At 38.8% G+C, this 19140-nt stretch overlaps 1 protein-coding gene across 8 annotated transcripts in view; it reads left to right on the forward strand.

Moving 5' to 3' along the window:
* USP33 (ubiquitin specific peptidase 33) overlaps positions 1-19140 on the forward strand; it is a 37463-nt gene that overhangs the window by 12430 nt on the left and 5893 nt on the right. Inside the window, exons 4-19 of one of the 8 annotated variants that reach the window (XM_083620940.1) lie at positions 1160-1217; positions 2378-2515; positions 3716-3818; positions 4844-4913; positions 5559-5672; positions 6745-6823; positions 7609-8008; positions 9775-9915; positions 11788-11900; positions 12560-12732; positions 12825-12919; positions 13502-13535; positions 15571-15616; positions 16423-16603; positions 16747-16873; positions 18398-18564. In XM_083620940.1, the coding sequence (XP_083477066.1) occupies positions 2483-2515; positions 3716-3818; positions 4844-4913; positions 5559-5672; positions 6745-6823; positions 7609-8008; positions 9775-9915; positions 11788-11900; positions 12560-12732; positions 12825-12919; positions 13502-13535; positions 15571-15616; positions 16423-16603; positions 16747-16873; positions 18398-18564 (1876 nt within the window). In that variant the 5' untranslated portion in view covers positions 1160-1217; positions 2378-2482. Of the gene's footprint in view, positions 1-1154; positions 1218-2377; positions 2516-3715; positions 3819-4843; positions 4914-5558; positions 5673-6744; positions 6824-7608; positions 8009-9774; positions 9916-11787; positions 11901-12559; positions 12733-12824; positions 12920-13501; positions 13536-15570; positions 15617-16422; positions 16604-16746; positions 16874-18397; positions 18565-19140 lie in introns of all 8 variants that reach the window. The other 7 variants (XM_083620941.1, XM_083620934.1, XM_083620935.1 and 4 more) reach the window with 7 other exon arrangements.

The following is a 19140-nucleotide window of genomic DNA, read 5'->3' on the forward strand; positions in this document are numbered from 1 at the left end:
CTCCCTGTTCCACTAAGGGAAGCCTTACCAACAGCTGAGTGACAGCATTGGATGCAACACTTCATTCTTATAAAGCAGAGGTTTTGAACCTTTTTGGGTCCACAGCTCCCTTGACCAACTACATTATTTCTGCTGCACCCCTTGGGGCTCAGGAGCCCCATTACGTCACCCCTTACCTGAAGAGCCAGCAGCCACTTACCCTTTTTTGAACACCTTGTGGAGTGTTCCTCAGCCTCCTCTCTTCTCCCCTCTCCTTGGGAGTCCTCTGGGCAGCTGCAGCAGCCGTCCCTGGTCTCTGAGCTGCCACCCCCCAGAAGAGAGGTGCCTCTTCCCACTGCCCCACTGGGGCCTGGGAAGCACCCCCTGGCCAGCCCCAGAGGCACCATTCGCTTGGGGGGGCTTGTAGGGCTGCTGCAACAAACAACTGTGCAAGCCTTTGGGAGGCAGAGATGAAAGAGGGCTTCAGAGGGAAGAGGGACAGGGGCTAGTGTTGACCGCGGCACCCCTGACCATTCAAGGCACCCCAGGGTGCCATGGCACACTGATTGAAAACCACTATTTTAAAGGAAAAGTTGCTTCAGTTTGTGTGTTTAAATGTCTTACTCTGCTTCCAAATTCTTAGCTTTCCATTTGAATTGAAGTTACTTTAGGCTGCAGTCCAGCAGTGGTTACCTCTGCAACACTTATTGGTCAACAGCATTGGCACACTTAGCATTACAGCTCTGAATTGTATTTCTTGCAGCTTTAACCATGGGTAATTATTTATGCAAGTCTCACTAAAAGATATTTACCTGGGAATTGAAATTAGCCTGAAAGGTTGCACTGTAGAATTATTAACATCAAGTAGAGTTTTGATACTGACTTGCTATGTTGATTGAATCCAATCTAGGGAGCCCTTTTGTGTACCTTTTTACATTAATAGTTTCAACAGCAACTCATCATGCCTCATCAAATGCTGCTTTTGGCGATGTTTCATTGCCCTAAGTTTTAGAAGAAGCATTCTTGGTGAAGTGGGATAATTACTCTTGAGCTGATAATATAAAGTGCCGCCCCATTTGTATCATACTGTGCATTGCTCCTGCTGAGGACTGAATTATGTGCCAACTATATTACTGTATTTTGCATTTTGTTAATGATTCTGTTTTGTTTGACAGAATAGATGCTCATATGTTGGTTGTGGAGAATCTCATATAGATCACAGTACCATACATTCGGAGGTATGTATGTAAAAATACTTCAGCGTTTTGACAAGTTAACTCATCTTTAACTTTTGAATCTTTCTGGTGTGCAGAGATTACTTATATGGATGGTTGATAAACAGGGATGTTAGATTTAATTTAAAATAAATAATTGCTTAATTTCGGCAAATATGAACAATGATGTCTTGTTCAATAAGCAGGACCTTTAATGGCTGAATACATAATTTAGATTCCAGCATTTAACTGTATTGTTCATGATAACCTTATTTTTACATTTATTGGCAGCTGGTGTAGGAAAATGTGATGCAACATCTAGTATTTTATACCAGGGTAAATAGCAACTATATCCAAGTTTTGGAGTTTAAAATAATGTTTTTGTTTATAATTTTTGTTGAAAATAGTAGTGGATACTATATGGTTTGTGAATAAAAAGCCAAAGGCATTGTGCTAAGTAAAATGTATTTCCCAAAGGTATTTGGGTTTCATTTTAAGGAAGAAAGTTGATATGGAGAGGAAGCATGCAGTTGCAAAACACCTTTAACGTGAAGAACTAGCACAACCACATTCTTTTACCATTCTGCTGTTAAGAGCTGAAGTGGTCTCCATGAAGCCCAGGAAACACTTTTTACTTTTTCTGTATCATGTGGAGTTCCACCTTGAACTCATTGCCTCCCAGTTGCATAGGCAGCACGGGGGGGGGGGCAGGGGGATGAGCTCCCCCCTGCTCCATACCTGAATTGCTGTTATTCCTGTTATTTTTCTTTCTTGCCCACCTAGAAATATATTTTGTCTCTTCTGTGCCCTCACTCCATTTTTTCCAGGTGCCACCACTTCTCAGCTGTGTATTCCTATATATAAACTCCCCTCCTCAATCGTAAGCCCCTCCCTTTGGGTTACAGTTTCAAAGCAGTTTGGAGCTTTTAATTTTCCTGCCAGCAGGTGATGGATGTGCAGCCTCTCATGTATACAATGGAGTTCTCATTGCCCTAAGTTTAGAATGTCAGGATGTAGCTAGTTATTCCTATAACAGTCTGTGCAAACATTACGTTTAAACGAAGCCTAGAAAGATATGCATTTCCATACAAGTAAAATGCAACAGTCCATAAAAGCAAGACCCAATTCCTTCACAGTTGGTCTTACTGTATTAAAAAGATTTAGTAGCTGCATTTGTTTTCTAGGAAACAAATCACTGTCTAACGGTTAACCTTACCACATTACGTGTCTGGTGTTATGCATGTAGCAAAGAAGTGTTTCTTGATAGAAAACTGAAGTCTCATTCTTCAATGCAAAATGTTCGACTGTCTCACATCATACAGGTAATTAGGCAAGTTCACTATCTGGGATTTTATATGGGATTTTAAATTGATTTTTTTGCTGTTTATGTATGGTTTATAAGATGTTTCAGTTAAGAAGTCAGGTTTTTAGTCTTCTACACATAAACATTCAATAGGTTATTTAAATAGTGTTTAAGGAAGCTATTAACAAAGCTTGTAGTACAGCAATTTTGCTTTAGCATCTTTAGAGTCCTAAATTCTTGATGATTTTACACGGTTTGCATGACAGTGTAAGCCAAATATGGTTTACTGTGACTACACAAACATGCAGGCTTTTGCAGAGCAGTTTGTAACCACTTTGCTCTTCCACAGTCCCATTTTGGCCATGCCAAAGGCTCAATTAAATTTAGAATCTATATTCAAGAGGTTCAAAAACTTCAGAGTGCTATATAAATGCTTATTAGGGTTCAGTCCTATGTGTGTTTGCTAGGGAGTAAGATCTTTTGAATTGTGGCACTTACTTTTGCGTAAACATTTATAGGATTACACTGTTACTGTGTTTTAATTTTGAAAACGGATAGTGTAATACGTGCATATTTTAATACTTTATGATCACTCATAAAGTGGTCAGTTGCATCACTCATGGGGATCCAACAAGCCACTTCAAGCATGCTCTAGGCACAGCTCATACCCAGTGGGATTTCTGACTTTTTAAAAAATTGAACACAGTACAAATTGCTTTTGAAATTCCCCAGAGTTTTGAATGTGCTTTGCCATATAGCATTGAGCACTACCTTGAGAAATGGAACTCGAGCTCAGCTGGGAAACTTCATTTAAGAATTATGAAAATATGTCCTTAATATACTGACATTCATAATAACTATTAATTTTTAAAGTAAAATTGAATATGGTTGCTTTCATTAAGTGGTACCGCAGTGGTCAACCAGATGGCTATAGCCCTTGAGCAGGACCTGAGTTTATCAGCACTCTCCCCACTTGTGATCTCAGCCCTCGGAACATTCATATTTCTTATCTTCCTATAAGAAACCTATGCTCTTGGATAAGTTATTTCAAAAAGTTGTGACATATACATGTCAGTAAACTCTTGGCTTTGCATGTAAAACATGCTTTAGAACTTGATATAAAGTTCATAGACTGATTTTAAATGATACACAAAGAAAAGTAAGATTTGCAGGAACAACACAAGGCTTCTCATGCTTTGTATCTTGATCTTTCCCAAAGGATATTAGGTTACCTAGTATCCCTACGCTGAAAATTCCTCTAATTGCAACATTTGATGACCTTGATGTACAAGTAGATGAAGAGGATGAATTCAAGGCAAGAGGTAATATAACTGAAAAGTTCACCAAAATATTGTTAGTTGACACAAATTGTTAGTACCATATTCATAATTTCAGTGAAATTTTATCTCATCAGTGGTTTCATGTGTGCTTTTATGTTCTTCTTTCACATAATTGTTTTATAGGTCCCATCTACCCCTACATCTCAGTTTTCTGACCCTAATTAGTTACCTATTTGGATAATATGCTTTGTCTGTTGAAATGTAAGTGTTCAGCTGGACATCTAGGGAGCTGGGTTGAGAGAGAAATTGGACATTTCTAAGGTTCTTGGAGAGACGCGGGTGGTGCTGTGGGTTAAACCACTGAGCCTAGGGCTTGCTGATCAAAAGGTCGGTGGTTCGAATCCCCGCGACGGGGTGAGCTCTCGTTGCTCGGTCCCTGCTCCTGCCAACCTAGCAGTTCAAAAGCACGTCAAAGTGCAAGTAGATAAATAGGTACCGCTCCGGCGGGAAGGTAAACGGCGTTTCTGTGCACTGCTCTGGTTTGCCAGAAGCGGCTTAGTCATGCTAGCCACATGACCCAGAAGCTGTATGCCAGCTCCCTCGGCCAATAAAGCGAGATGAACGCCGCAACCCCAGAGTCGTCTGCGACTGGACCCTTTACCTTTTAAGGGTCTTGGAGGGAATGCAAGAATTTGTTTAGTTCTGTGGTGACTGCGGTCAGTGATATAATTTAAAGACAAGATAAAAATGTGAGGAGAAATGAGGAGACACTTTTATTCAATTTATAAGAGCAGTGAGTAGGAGTTAAATTTCACAGATGTTGTCTCATTGGGTGATAGCCAAATAAGCCATACCCAGAGTAGACCCACTGAAATTAATTGGCTTGTGTCTGTTGATTTCAATAGATCTAGCTTAGTATGACTGATTTTGGATATCTCTCATTGAGTTCTGAGCTACTATGTATATACACAGGCTAAAATGTTGCTTTTAAATCCCTGTGAGAAACTCCCTACTACACATATTGTAACCTTTTTTTTGCTTGCTTAGCAGTTTTTCATTATTTGCAGGACTGACAGGCTTGAAAAATATTGGAAACACTTGTTACATGAATGCAGCTTTACAAGCTCTTTCAAATTGGTAAGAAAAACAGTCCTCTTTGTAGGGCAGTGTGCTTTTCAGTTGTTAGAAAGTCCAGATCAGCAAGAAGCTGTGTAGGGTATAGGTTATAGCATAAATATTACTATGTGAGTTGTATGGCCTACAGAACTTGATGGAGGCACGTCCTGATCATATGCCCTTTCATAAGGCCCTCAAACTCATAAGTTACATTAATATGAGTTTTCACTTTACAGATCGTCTCATAGTTATTTAATTGGCCTATGAAATACAGGACTCTTTTCCTGTTTTCACTGATTTTCTGTGCTAACTCAAGGGTATCCAATTTCTTGATGATATGAATGTAAAGAAAAGGATTAAAACCAAAAGTTTATAAAAGGCTTTTATTTTTTCTTCAATATTTATTGGTGTAGAAGCAGTGTGGTCATTTTGTTACACTGCATCTCATTTTGTTAATATATTATTAAACAGATCTGTTACTGTTGCAATCAGATGCTGAAGGTGCAAGATGGTATCACCCTATCATGGAATCAAAGTGTCTCTTACTAGAAAAATGGAGCTTATCTAGAAAGGAGCAGAGCTGTACCATATAACTGGGGTTGGAGTAATATTGACACGTTTAGCACAGTCTCAAAAAACTAATGGTCTTTTTCTCTTTCTTGCCAGCCCACCATTAACCCAGTTTTTCCTTGACTGTGGGAGTTTAGCTCGTACTGATAAGAAACCAGCCATCTGCAGAAGTTATTACAAACTGATGACAGAACTCTGGCATAAAAGCAGGTATTGTGCTACTTCTGTACTGGCATAATTTTTCTAAATCAGCTTCTCACAAATATATTTTCAGTAGAATATTTTGTAATTAGTGAACTACATAAAATCTTAGAGTTTCAATGATTGTTTAGCAGAAAACATATGAGGTAAAACTGTATTTTTCATAATATGCACACACTTGAAGTCATCTTCCCAATGAAAATCTTACATCTGCTTATTCAGTTCCATAGTAGGTTATGACATGTAAATCATCCCACAATAATTATAATTACGATAATATAACATTAATCTAGCACCTGAATGGAAGGCCTACTGTAAGCAATTAGCATGTTCGAATGAATTTGGCTGAGTTATTGAATAATGTAGGATCTCTGTTTGAAATGTATCGTAATTTGAGTGCATTGTAATTTTTTTCTGTTTTTAGTTTGGGGCATCACCTATTGAAACAATAAATATCCATAAAGATTATGGATTACCTGGGTTGTAGAATTTTAAGCAGCTCTTGTATAATAAAATAAGAATTGATCTGATGAAGTTAGACAAGGTACATCTAGTGCCCCACACAGCTTTCAGCAGTGACTAAAAAGATGCCTCTAATTGAAACTCACAATTTCCTTGACAGAATTCTTATTGTTTACTTTGGTATAGTTTGAGTCAAAATATAAAAGACTGCGGCAAGCAAGCAAGATTTTGTGTTTTATCTTAGATTGTTCTTAAGTTACGTGTATGGTACAGAATTAGATGTACACATCAATGAGTACAGTCTTGTGTGAAAGGAATAAGAAAGGATGCATGAAATGAATATTTCATGATGCATGAAAGGCATATTGATACATCAATACTACCCCAAACAGTGTACCCAATCAATCACAGAATCAAGAAAGGTGAGAATAGGCCTATAATGTCATAGGATGCTGAGAGATGAAATTCAGATTTTGTATCCAAAGGCAGTTTTAGAAACCTCTTGACATTCTGATTTGTTGGTTTAAAAACTATTGCAATTTGAATACTATACTAGTAAACTGAAACATTTCAACCATTTGAAAAGTTGTAAATGCACTTAAATATTTTTTTCTTCCAGACCTGGAGCAGTTGTCCCCACAAATTTGTTTCAAGGAATTAAAACAGTTAATCCAACATTTCGAGGCTATTCTCAGCAGGTAAGCTTTTCTTAAGGCTTCCTCTATGCATACTACAGGAAAATTTTATTTAGTAAAGCTGCAAGGTTCAAAGAAATGGAAATTGCAGGTAAAATAATACATTTCACTTCGGGTTCTTGGCTAGCTGCTAGATGATGTTTACAATCCATGCTGGTTTTTCCCCTTCTTGATTTATGAATAAGAGTAGTTGATAAAATTCTGCCTAGGTCCAAAATTACACAGTCATATCCAACGTCGCTGTTCTGCTACTGCAGCAGACGTCTGCATGAGCAATGGAACTTCCCCTCATCTCCCCTGCTGCCCATCACACACACTCAGAATCTGCTCCAGAGGAGTTTCCAGAGCAGACTTTGGAGCTATGTGGAGAGGTGAACAGGAAGTCTCATTGCACAAGCAGAATTCTGCAGGTGCAGCATTGGATACAACCCATAAAGTGTAATGTGAAAATTTAGAACAGTTTAAATCCAGCTACAGACCACAATAGGGAACTAGGAGCTTTTATTTTGTAATAAAATAAAATATAAGAAGAAGAAGCAATAAAAATAAAAGTAATACAGCATGTAGCATAATCCATTACATTTGCTACAACAGGCAGAAAAATCATTAACTGGTCTGCCAAGACCATCAGCAATTTTCAAGTGATCCGGGGTTTGTGGGATTTGGAATCACTGCTGTAAACCCAAAGAGCTGATTGAAAGTTCTTTTTAGCATTATTGAATGGCTAGCACCATTGGAGTACTCAACTGAATAAAGCACAATGCTGTACCTACCATTTTAAATTTCAGGATGCACAGGAATTTTTGCGTTGTTTGATGGATTTACTACATGAAGAGTTAAAAGAGCCTGTTATTGCAGTAGAGGATAGTATCCCAGCAAATGAAGAGAGCATGGAAGAAGAGAAGAGTCAATCGGATGTAGACTTTCAATCATGCAATAATACTGATAAGGTAGAAAATGAGGCTTGGTCAAAATCTGTGGCAGAGGACCAAGCAGAGGACACAATGTTAATTCAGGATGATGAAAATGCATCCAAAGACAATCAGAAAGAGAAATCCTTGTGTACCAAGATGAACAAAGCAAGCTCTGTGGAAGACATAGAAAAAGACATATACAATTTCTTTGAAACGGCTGAATTTTTGAACAATCAGGAAACAGTGAAGGTGCAAATACACAGCAGATACTCAGGTGATTGTATGGCTATTAATTAGAAAAAGTGTTGGGTAATAGTTTGGTCACATCTGTTACAAGATTCAATTCCACCTAACTACATGCTACAATGTTATTTTACTGATTTTGATCTCGTTTGTAGCTCTTACAGGATAGAATATTTTTGAATTTGTTGTTGACTTGGCAGCAGTGGATATAAACCATTTGTTTTTGTATGATCAGCTGTTATTAGGATGGGTTGCTGCAATTTTATATTAAAATGGCCAAGTTCTGTCACTCTGTAATAGAACAGATAGTACAAGACTTTGGGGAGGCACTAGTCTGAATTCTACCAACAACAAAAGCAAGTGATAGTTACTCTGGTTTTCCCTTATTTATTTATGTAAGTGTTTCTGTGCTGCCTTTTGCTAAAATATCAGGTTGGTGTACGGAAATATAAGAATATTAAAAACGTTGAAAGCAGAACAGAACAATGATTAAAATGATTGCCTACTAGGGGGAAAAAATAGTAAACAACAGGATAGGCCTGTCGGCATAGCAAAGTCTTCAGGAGGTGCCTGAAAGTTAAAAGCAAGGATGCCTGCTGAAGACACTTAAGTGCTTGACTTTGGTTGAGAGCAGGTGGGCCTCTGTAACACAAAGGAACTAACAGTACTCCTCCAGGTAAAATTAATAAAATGTGTCCAGTGTTTGCATAAAATGACAAAATTTTGAACTGGAGCTCAGTGTTTGGGTTGGATATTAGCTGCTTCATTCTGCACTCGGTAGCTCTTCCCAAGGGCAGACCCATATAGAGCACATTGCAGTAATGCAGTCTTGAAGTTACCAGTGCATGGGCTGCAGTCACCATGCTATCCAGATACTGCAGCTAGTATACCAGCCAAAGCTGGTTGAAGGCACTCCCAAGGTCTCTTGGGCTTCCAGAACAGTTGCTAGTTGACCACAATGGTTGGAAGAAGTTGCTTCCAGCTCTGTTCCAGGAGTGACATGTGCTTTCACTGCTTTCTCACGTTTCTCTGTCGAGTGATAGCAACATGGTTGTTTCAGTTTAAGGATAAGTGCACTTTAAGAGTGAAGTAAACCACTTGCCATGAGAAGGGGCTGGAATGGAGTGGTGTGTGTATGTGATCATTTGTGTATTAGGGAAATGAGTGTTTGCTCATTTACTTGACAGTTTCTACCCTCACGTTGGCAGAAATGGAAAGTTGTTCGTGTAATTAGATGAGCTTTTCTTTGCAAACTGAAATTGCAAACTTACATGTATGTGCATTTTTCACAGCAGAAGCTATGCATTTTCTCTAAGTTAAGATTAAAGAATGTGAAGACCCCATGGCAATATTGCTGAAATACCTGGTTGACGCTAGACATTTTAGCCAGCATGAAAGCTGCTGCTCTTGTCTGTATGGGGTAAAACATTTGAGCTGAATGATGTCTTGGATGTGGCAAAATACACACTTTTTGTAGTTTCTAAACAATCTTTACATAGTGTCCCTCTTCCTTCACCAGTCCCTGCTCTATTTTCCTTCGCAACTTCTAATTTTTCATTTGCTTAATTTTTCCATTGTGGCAGTTTTGGTTCATATCCTTTTCCATTCTTCCTTGGTTCATTTTCTACCCTGCTCATGATTCCAGGTTTTTTTCTTTTTCTTTTGAAGGGAATTGTGACTCTTCTTCTTAAACTTAATAACAAATAGGACTCTGGGCAGTTAAAATTAATTTTTAACTCCATCCTCTTGGTTCATTTTAATTTTGTAATACTTATTTGGCTAAAATGTGTTTTACAGACTATATCAATGATGTCCATATGAATGATGTGTCTATGCCACAAAGTTTTCCTTCAAAAGATGGGGGGAATGCACGTTTATCAACCAGCCCTCCCAAATCAGGTACTTTCTGGTCTGGACTGGGACCCTTGAACAAAAAAGGTATAGCATTCCCTAATGTTACTTGGTGCTTTTCTCCTGTATTGGTCCTAACACTTTTAAATGATTAAAATAACAACATTAAGTTGCTTGATTCACCCACCCCCTTTCATCAATTCATATTGGAAATGAATTTTGGTCTTTCAGTATTACACTGTGGTCTGGTGGGTGTCAGCAGTGAGACTGGACATGAAGAACCCTTTATTTGTTCCCATGCCCCATACTATTTTGAGGGCTTTGGGTATCTCATTCCATCAACAAAATGCTAAGACAATAACATAAACGGCAAGCACAAGATTTCTGTCTAGGGACCAAACACCAGCACCAAAGCCTCTATTTATTTACTGAATGTCTCTGGGGAGTTGCATCATTTTGGCAAATTTGTCAGAGGAGCTTAAAATATCCTATTGTTTTCCAGTCACATTTTATTCCTTCATCTGCTTCGTTTCTTTTTCATACTTTCATGTAGCCAGTTCTTTTAAAAGCTAGTTAAGAAAATTCTCTTCTAGTTTGTATTTAAACTGTCTTTTATTTTGTTTCATAAGATGCTTTTGCACATTTATATCTCCATTGCCTGACACACAGGAGTTTTCTTCTTCTGACACATACATAGTAGTAGGGATTGAGCCACATACAGTCTCTCTGGATTGTGCTGTGGACACTGCATGTGAGGCTGTCTTTGTCTGGGTCTGTACATGCAAGCAGAATGAGGTGAGAATTTAGTGGCAGAGGGTTTAGTGGCTGAGGTGATAGAATGGACTATGCCAGTTCAGGCTACAGGTGCAGAATCACATTCTGAATTGATTTTAAGTGTCTTTGTAAATAGAAAACTAGCACAGCAGGAGAGGGCTAGGTCTGAATATTTCCCCTGAATCTGTTAGTTTTCTACTTTCAGGGTGTGTTTACATGGAGGAACACTTAAAAAGGTTTATCTCCAACCTGCAATCTGAAGTAGTGCAGTCTGTTCTGCTATCATATTTTCCTGATGTACAAGGCAAGGCCTTTGTCTCCCATCAAATCTGAAAGATCCAGTGATTTGTTCAAAGCCAGAAGGCTTGCAGAAACCATAATAGAACCCTTAAGTCATTTGTTGTCTATACCAAATTTCCTTATTGGATATAATTTTTGTGGGACAGCCCTGTCTAGAAGTTGCATTTTGTATAGTCGAAGAGTTGGCTGTCTTCTTATCACCATCTGTCATGCAGATTTGTGGCATGGGAGCAGTGAGGTCTTGTGCCAAAGACCCCATGTTAATGTGAAATGTACTTAATGTATGTTTTGTGTGAACACTGCCATCTCCCCTTGTAGAATTATATTAAAAAATCTGCTACCCTAGCCAGCTCAATAAGCAATGTTTTGTAATAAAGTGGATTTGCTTTTCGGCTCACTGTTTATTAAAAATAATACTACTACAACAAATAAATTTATCATTTATACCCTGCCCATCTGGCTGGGTTTCCTCAGCCACCCTGGGCGGCTTCCAACAAAATATTAAAATACAGTAGTCTATCAAACATTAAAATCTTCCCTAAACAGGGCTGCCTGCAGATGTCTTCTGCTTTTAAAGTTATTTTTCTGAATGTTTGGTAGTGGAGTTCTCAAAAATAGTAAAAGAAAGGGAGAATTAACTATAGGTCTGGTATTCTTAGAATCATAGAGTTGTAGAGTTAGAAGTGGCCCCAAGGGTCATCTACTCCAACCCACTGTGATGCAGGAATCTTGCCCACAGCTATCCCTGGGTGGGCTTGAACTACCAACCTTCTGGTTAACAGCCAGATTCACTGACCCATTGTGCCACAGAGACCAGAGGAAGGGTAGAATAAAAAGTTACTGTACTTCAACTCTGTCCTGATTTCAATTTTCTTTTCTTTTTAGTTTCAACCATATGTTCCCCCAAAAAGAAGAAACACAAAAAATTCAGAAGTGTTATTTCTGACATATTTGATGGGACTATCATAAGTTCAGTACAATGTCTAACATGTGACCGGGTAAGTGAAGGGATAAAATAAATGTTGCTACGTACACCATTAGTACTTGTGTAAGTTTTCTTCCCTTATATGGTAAAAGAAGTTGTTAAAAATGAAGCATGAATATATTTATTCATCCACTTGAAATATGCAAACAGTTCCTGGATTATTCTAGTTCGGACTTCCTCATAGTTTTAGGCTGGTCTGTTTCCTGTTCTTAATAGCTTTTTCAGCTTAGTTTAGTCCCAAACAGCTACTGTTAATTTTCATGTTCACATAGTACTGTAGTGCTTTACAGTGGATGCATCCAGGCAACTCTCGACTTACTTTGGGGTTACATTCCGGGCATAGTGCCTAAAACCAAAATTGTGTATACTCAGAACACATTGGGTTATGAATGGGAATGCCAAAGTCTTTTTTCCTGGAAGCCCGCTCCCTTTTTAATTTTTTTTTGTAATTGCCAAGTACGTAAAGCTGAATGTGCACAAGTTATATGCGTGAAGGTTGTAAGTTACCTGCAATTGCCTGTAGTTTGCCATCTAGTGGTATTATTGGAACAAAGCACTGTAATTAGCCACAAGTGGAATTTAGTGTTGGTAGTTTAACATATAGAATTTTATTGGGTCAATTAAAAAGAAGGTGGTGTTGGCCTAATCATCTTCCCTTTGGTTTGGCAATAGGTGTCAGTGACCCTGGAGACTTTCCAGGACTTGTCATTGCCTATTCCAGGCAAGGAAGACCTTGCTAAGCTGCATTCGGCAAGTCATCAGACCTCTCTTATCAAGGCAGGCTCTTGTGGTGAAGCATATGCTCCTCAGGGCTGGATAGCCTTTTTCATGGAATACTTCAAAAGGTTTGTTTCCTTGCATTGCTTGAACATTTTAAATTGATGTTTCTGCTGTACTGGCAGAACATTTGCTGTTTTTTTTGTCAATGATGTTTCAGGTTTGTTGTCTCATGTGTTCCTAGCTGGTTTTGGGGTCCAACAGTAACCTTACAAGATTGTCTTGCTGCCTTTTTTGCTAGAGATGAACTGAAAGGTAAGAAATTAATATTTTTTACATGTCTTACTAAATATGACCACCATACCTCTTACTTTTTCTACCTATTTTCACATTCAAAAGGTCTAGAAAAGGTTCCCTTTTACACTGTTGCGGAACCATCAGTTGACAATATATTCAACAGAGCAAAGGTTCAAATTAGCCAGTGTAGAAATTTTATCCCTTTAATTTAAAATAATCTCATTTTCATTGATGGGAAGGGCTGTGGCTCATTGGTAGGACATCTGCTTTGAATGCAGAAAATCCCTGATTCAATCCCTAGCATCTTCAAGTAGGGTGAGCAGAGGGTCTGCCTTTGTAGTACAGACCTTGATGGATCAGTAGTCAGACTCACTATAATGCAGCTTCCTATGGCCCAATCTTACAATTTATTAACAAAAATATTTTTAAGCTATCTGGGCGGATATCTAGTCTGTGAAAGTCCATGTAGTGCATGTATTCCTGATGCTAGAATGTCTTGAATACTTAGTGCCTTTCAAAATCAGAAAAGCTCAGTGCAGGCTGTGGTGGGAATATGTTTTTAGAATAATGGTTGTGCTTTCCTTCCCACAATGTCTGCAGGTGACAATATGTACAGTTGTGAAAAGTGTAAAAAGTAAGTGGCCTGCTCTTAAATTCTTATAATTTGATATATGTGGTTACTTTAAAAGCTGTTGGATGAGAGCCAGAATTGCAGCAGCAGATACAGTGGGACTTCCCCTTCCTCCCACTTCCCCCAAATCTTGTTTTGCAGCGAAAGTCTCCATTGCCTTTACCTACAAAACACAGCCTGAGTATCCAAAGTACCTCTTTCTTTTCAGAAAGATGGAAGTGGGAAAAGGCATTTTGCAAGTAAAGGCAGAGTGCAGGAAAAGTTGCCTCTCCCTTTCCCTTCACTTCTGCACTCCTCACACAAGGATTTTGACAAGGTGTATAAGACATCTGCCTGCTGATCAGATGTCAAGGAGATAAAGAACTATAAAACTTTTAGAAGACACCTGAAGGTTGATCTGGGTCGATAGCGGGCCTAAGGCAGCTGGAGTACAGCATGCTCCTCAATAGACAGACAGACAACAGTTCCAAAGCCGGGCATGAAAGAGCTCCGTAGCCCAGCTGGTTTGAGGAGAGAGAGAGAGAGATGTGCTGGGGGGGAGGAGGGAGGCGAGAAGGAGCCAGGTCTCTGACGAGGGAAGGCGGGATCAGGACCAGCAACAGCATCGCCTGCGCAGGGGTGGAGGGAGGCCGGGGGGGGGAGAAGGCAGGATTGGCATTGAAATCACCTGAGTGGCTCTCTTTGACCGGGGGTGGAGGGAGGAAGGGGGAGAAGGCAGGATCAGCATCGCCCACCCACCCTGCACCCATCCCTGCCCCCCTCGGCGTAAGCAGCCAACACTCGCCCACCCACCCTGCTCCCATTCCTGCCCCTTTGGGAGAAGCAGCCGGTGGTGCATGCCCACCCACCCTGCACCCATCCCTGGGTGGTAGATCACTGCCAGTTTTTATATTGGATCATAGATCACACCGTACTTGTTGGACATGCCTGGCATACAGCATCTCCCTATGTTCATAAGTGCACAGATGCTTTGAACTATACAGAAAGATTTTCTAGGCTTCCTTTCAGTTCTCTTCTGCCCCCTGGCCCAAGGTTCATGAGGGTTGTAGGGACATTGGTGCAGCACCAAATATATGGCAAGAGGCTGCAAACAGAAGCAAAGATAGAATTGTAAAATCGTAGAGTTGGCAGGGATCATGAGGGTCATCTAGTCCAACCCCCTGCAGTGGAGGAATCATTTGCCCAGCGTGGGGCTTTTAATATTGTAAACTACCCTGTGATCCTTGGATAAAAGGCAGTATCAAATTTAATAAAGAAATAAGGAAAATAAGATGTTGCTCATGAGAATCAGGGGACCCTCTTGAATACCTTTCAAGGCAGTGTTGGGGGACTGCGACTGAGCTGGGAGAAAATGGCAGAATTTGGCAAGTTCCCTCCTTGCATAAGTGACAGTACCTTTGGCTTCTACAAGGGGCTAATTTGTGTTTTTTTAATTAGTTCATACTACCAAAAAAATAACAGGCGTTTTGTTCAGAGGACTGGTGTCATCAGCCTACTTTGATTCTGGGCCTGCAGTCAAATACAATGTCCTCCCCATTTTTTCTCAGTGTAAAGTTTTACTCAAAGGAAACCTTTAAAATTAATGGATCTAACCTAATCATAATAGTTTCAGTATGTCTACTCTGAGTAAAACTTGAGTACCCTTCAGAGAGGTTAGTTGAGGGCATGCTGTGACTTCTCCTTCCACAGCTATGCTTAATGTTCCTCTGAGTGTGCATTTGCTGCATGTTTTTTGTATTAATAAACAGGAGACCCACGTTGCCTTTTCTGATATATGCTGACTACATCAGTTGCCAAGAAGGAATGATTGCTTATGATGTACAAATTGATCATACCTATGACTTATGCCTTGTGTCTGTGAAAATAAGATCTAATTAATTTCTGATCACTTCCAACCTTGTGATTTCTTTTGAAGATGATAGCCCTTTTTCTAGTTAGCAATTTTGAAATATCCAGGGTATTGTACAGTATTTAAAACGTCATTATTTTAAATGTTTGCATTGGATACTTTTTTACAACTTTACTAAATTTGCTTTAGGTTAAGAAACGGAGTAAAATTCTGCAAAGTTCAACACTTTCCTGAGGTATTCCATTTTTTTTAAATAATAGTGTTGTTTTTCCATAATAGATAGTTGTGAATATAGTGTGAAAGCTGCATTCTGACTTCCCAAAAGATGCTTTTATCTAGTCACATTTGCACACTTACTCAGATGAAGATATTAAAAATGGCGATGCACCTACACAAATGACTAAAAGCTGATGACGTGTGATCAGATATCCACTTGTACAATGGGCTTTCCTGTACTCTCCCTCCCCCACCCCCCTGCATGTACTCAGATCTGGAGCATCCTCCAGCCCATTGCACAAGTGTATATCAGTTCCTCAGGCACATGGACGCAACTGCATGGCACTCATTACATTTTTTTACAAAGCATCTGTGGCTGCCTCTGTGCACCCAAAAATCTGCTCCAAAGCGTCCATCAACCATCCAGCAGATTTTGAGGGCATGTAGTAGGCTGTGTGGGAGAGGAGAGGAAGGTGAAGTTCCAAAGTACAAGCAGAAGTTCATTCTGCTTCCACATAGATGGCATTGGATACAACCCATAATATTCCATTATAACCAGTTACATAGGGAGTTTTTTCTACAAAAGTGTACATCTGTGCAGGAAAATGTCCTTATTCACCGAACTAGACACAAATCTTTGGTAGCATTATGTAAAGTGGCCCATGGAACATCCCTTTTTTGTAAAAATAAAAATAAAAAATGAGAAGGCAGGACAGAACGCAATAAATTTAATAACAAGGTAGCAGTAGTAAAATGCTTGCCTTTTATATTAGTATTAAGTTGTGAAGCATCAGTTTTTGAATGAGTTTCTACTCTTCTTTATAGATATTGTGCATTCATCTCAAAAGATTCAGGCATGACCTTATGTTTTCCACAAAAATTGGGACTCATGTATCCTTTCCCTTGGAAGGACTTGATCTTCAACCTTTTCTTGCCAAAGACAGTCCAACTCAAATAGTGATGTATGATCTCTTATCAGTAATCTGTCACCATGGAACTGCCATCAGTAAGTATATATAGTATATATTCTCTTTCTGGATCCATATTATGCAACTGGGGTGGAATCAAATAGTTGTGTTAATATGTTTTAGTTTCGGATTGCCTTACAGTACTTTGACAATAAATTATCTTAACTGTTCTTGAATTTAGATGGACATTATATAGCTTATTGCCGGAACAACTTAAATAATCGATGGTATGAGTTTGATGATCAGAGTGTCACAGAAGTCACCGAATCAACAGTTCAAAATGCAGAAGCTTATGTTCTCTTCTACAGGTGAGAAAACAAGGGACAAGGATTTGAAATACTGTCTTGAGTAAAGTTCTTGTTAGTACCCAATGCATGGTATTTGATCATATTAGCTGTTAATTCTTGCCTGCATGAGTTTCAAGAGAGTATTCCAAAGAGCTGGATAATACTTTCCAATGGTTAGAGTTTCTGATCAGCTGTAATTGTGGGCCAATACAGAAAGCGTGACTTCTTTTAAGATGCTACTTTGCAGTGAGGTAGTGTATTTTCCCACAGTTCTCACGTTTTTCAACTCATTCTGCTTCTTTTTCTGGGCCTTTCTACTGACTTAATTTTTCCTAGCTCCCCCCTACCCCCCGAGCATTTTTTACAATACAATATTCTTGAAACATACTGAACCATGGCCCTAACATCAATCCATGTAAAAGTAGAGACCTCTGGTCTTCTGTAGTATTTATTTATAATAGGAACAGGGAATTTGTGGCCCTCCAGATATTTTTGGACTCCAACACCCATTATCTTCAGCCAGCTTGGGCAGTAGTTAGGGATGATGGGATTGGTAGTCCAATATTCTCTAGGACCACAGATTCTAACATCTCTGGAAATATTGTTTTGACAGCCATGCATTTTTATTGCAAAATTAGAAAGTAAGCTAAATTGACTTAAAACCTGAATATTATTCATTTCCTTTCAAATAAATTGTAATATATTTGATGAAAATTCACAGATAGGATGCCACAGTGAAATTGGACACTGTGCATAGTTCACTTTGAATTAATCGCTGATGTTTCCTCATTTAAATTCATAGGAGAATGCATGTAGGACGGATTCTGGAGTCAGATAGAATTCAACTGCAGTAGAAGGAACACTTCACAGTTCAGCAGCTGAAAGCTGGAGGACAAAGGGATTCACTGTAGTAGCTTGAAATTTATGAGCTCCTGCAGCTGAGCTTTTATTGAAATGTGAATAGGGCCAGGGAGAGAGGGAACTACTCCTCCAGTATAAAAAGCAAAGACATTCTAATAAATGGGATAATAAATTTAACCTCTTAACAAATAACAGTAGCCAAATTATGTAAAGAGCTAAACATGTTATTAGAGAAACTGTTTTGTGTTGCAAGCATTAGACCTAGAGGTTGACCTCAAGTACATAGATTCTGATAAACCGGGGAGCAAATTTTCAAATTAATTGTAACTGTACTTAATTGACATCTGTACCAGTAACGTGTGCAGATCAATTCCTTCTATTAAAATAAAGCTCAGGAGTTATGTATGCTTCTGATGTGCACACACAAATATAAATATGTGCTGCCTTGTTAGGGTATTCATATTTCCAGTTACTATATCCTAAATATTTTTTACTTGGAACACATCCAAATTTGAAACACTGCACTTTATTTTATTGGCAGATCTTTCCAGTGACTTACAATTAGCATAGTGTATAAACTTCCATTTTATTTCACACAAATTGAAATAATCTCGTATGGATATAATAATGATTATTGATGTTACTTAATGTTCTCAGTATTACCTCTTTTCATTATTGTAATAGAAAAAGCAACGAAGAAGCTAAGAAAGAGAGACAGAAGGTATCAAGCCTTAATATAATGGAACCAAGCCTCCTCCAGTTTTATATTTCCAGACAGTGGTTGAACAAATTCAGGACTTTTGCAGAACCGGGACCTATTTCAAATAATGATTTCCTCTGCATGCATGGAGGTGAGAGCATAATTATGCATCATACATAATTGAGTGTGTTATCTAATAAGTTATCTCATCACGTAGTGTGACAACTTCCTGACTCTCTACTTGGCAGTCATAGCCTGACTTCCCTCTGAAATAGTCCCATCTATTTCAGAAATGGCTTCTGTTTGAGCTTAACTTCTTCAGGCAATCATCTTTGAAATGTGAAGAGGGATATTGCTGGTTAAGAATTACAACCATAGATATAAGTTGTTTAGCTTGCTAGCTGAATGGTGCAGCAGTTGGTATATCTTTACTTGTCAGCAATGACTCACTGATAATAGTATTTAATTTGAAACCCATAATAAAATCAGCACATTATTTACTGCTTGTATTCTTTTTACCCCATTTTCCTTCCTACTGCTTCAGGAATTGACAGGCAGAACATTTCTGATTTTATTTGGGTCTTTAAATTTTTGCATTCTAAAAATCAATTGAAAGATGATCATGCCCTCTAATTTTCAAGCAGATTGACAATAAAACTGGCAGGGGTTAGACTTAGGTTAGAGAACAAAAATACAAGGCATCCTTAAATTGTAAGCTCCTAAATAC

This window comes from Podarcis filfolensis, assembly GCF_964270895.1.
Source record: "Podarcis filfolensis genome assembly, chromosome: 6".
Lineage (NCBI taxonomy): Eukaryota > Metazoa > Chordata > Lepidosauria > Squamata > Lacertidae > Podarcis > Podarcis filfolensis.